General features: G+C 43.5%; 1 protein-coding gene across 1 annotated transcript; it reads right to left on the reverse strand.

Annotated features, from left to right (window-relative positions):
• Positions 1–501: 501 nt before the first annotated feature.
• On the reverse strand, positions 502–1,311 carry LOC113472457 (protein dopey-1 homolog). The gene is made up of 2 exons (XM_026832215.1): positions 1,038–1,311; positions 502–728 (listed from the first exon to the last, which is right to left on the reverse strand). The coding sequence occupies exons 1-2, from the start codon at positions 1,300–1,302 to the stop codon at positions 502–504; spliced, it is 492 nt and encodes a 163-aa protein (XP_026688016.1). The 5' UTR covers positions 1,303–1,311.
• Between the last annotated feature and the right edge of the window lie 99 nt (positions 1,312–1,410).

The raw sequence follows: 1,410 nt of genomic DNA on the forward strand, positions 1-1,410 counted from the left end.
GGTAGTCTGCTTTGCTTTTTCGGTGTCCGTGAGATCGGAGATAGGCAGGGTATCTTTCTCACGCGTTTGGAAGAACTGGGGGTCCCTTTGGACGCCTAGGAGCTAGATCTGAGCTTCTGAGCATCTTCCATGGGCAAAGATATATATATAATGTCAGGGTATATCGACCCTCCTTGACCTGGTGCTTTCGACGACACAATCATTTATATCTATATCTATTCAGTGAGCTAAGATCTGAGGTAGCATCCACGAAGGAGTCCGATCATCTATTTTGCCAGAACCTGAGAGCTCCTCGATGGAGGGCTCTTGAGACTGTGTTTAGCCGGCACCGAGAATCTATCAAGGTAAGCTTTTGAGTTATTATTTCCTCTTTTCCGAAGGGTCTTGGATTGGGTTTACGTACATACATTAATTAAACATTTAATATAGATGTCTTTTCCTCAATTCCGCCTTTTTATTTCATTGTTCTTTTTTACTCGTATTCCTCTCGCCGCGGGCAAATTAGCCCGTGACAAAAAAAATGTCGGTTAAAATCATAAACAAAATCCTACCATCATGATAGATGTTCTGGTTGACTCGCTTCTTTTCGGTGACACACTGATTGTCCCCGGACGATAGAGAGGTCACCGCTACGATTTTCTTCCCGCTTTTTCCGACATTGTTCGTCTTGGATGAGATATCCTTCAGGCTCTTGTTGTACTTCTCTGACACGTGATACATCACGTTCCCTGAGGGACAGAAAACACTTGGGTTAGGCGGCGTTGAGCTTGGTAAGTGTCTGGATGGGTGACCGAGTGGGCACAGAACGCGTGTACTCAGTTTGTCAGATTAAAAAAAAAAAAAAAAAAAAAAAAAAGAAAAAAAAAAATGAATTAGGTACCTATTTTTGTAGTGAAGCTTTGCACACAGAGCAGAAAAAACGTTCGCTCTTTTGGGAGTTGAACCCAGGACCTCCGCTGTACAAGCCTAGTGTGATACCCATTCGGCCACGAACGTTGCCTCAAAACTGACATTTTATGTTTCTCTAACATACGTACCATCAACAGAACTAATAGCGTATATCTTGGTACTAGCTTCATCCTGGTCTTCTTCCTTGGCACTATTAGCACTATCCTGGTGCGTACTAATCCTGGCATGGAGTACACTAAGTCTGGCCGTGGCAGGATCTAGCAACATCATCAGGAGTGGATCTAGGAGACGGTGTATATCTCCACGCATGATGGAGTGAAGGAGCCACACTTGTGCTTCCACTTTGAGCGGACAGTTCTCGGACAGCTGAAGATTGTCGAGCATTTTCAACATGGATCTGTGGGAGATAAAGAGGGAATTTATTTTTTTTATTTATAAGAAAGATGAGTGTTTCACCACCGTCTTTTTTGGTGCATGTGGTCCGTGTCGTACTATACCCAT

Source organism: Diaphorina citri, unplaced genomic scaffold (assembly GCF_000475195.1).
Source record: "Diaphorina citri unplaced genomic scaffold, Diaci psyllid genome assembly version 1.1 scaffold5576, whole genome shotgun sequence".
In the NCBI taxonomy this organism is placed as follows: domain Eukaryota; kingdom Metazoa; phylum Arthropoda; class Insecta; order Hemiptera; family Psyllidae; genus Diaphorina; species Diaphorina citri.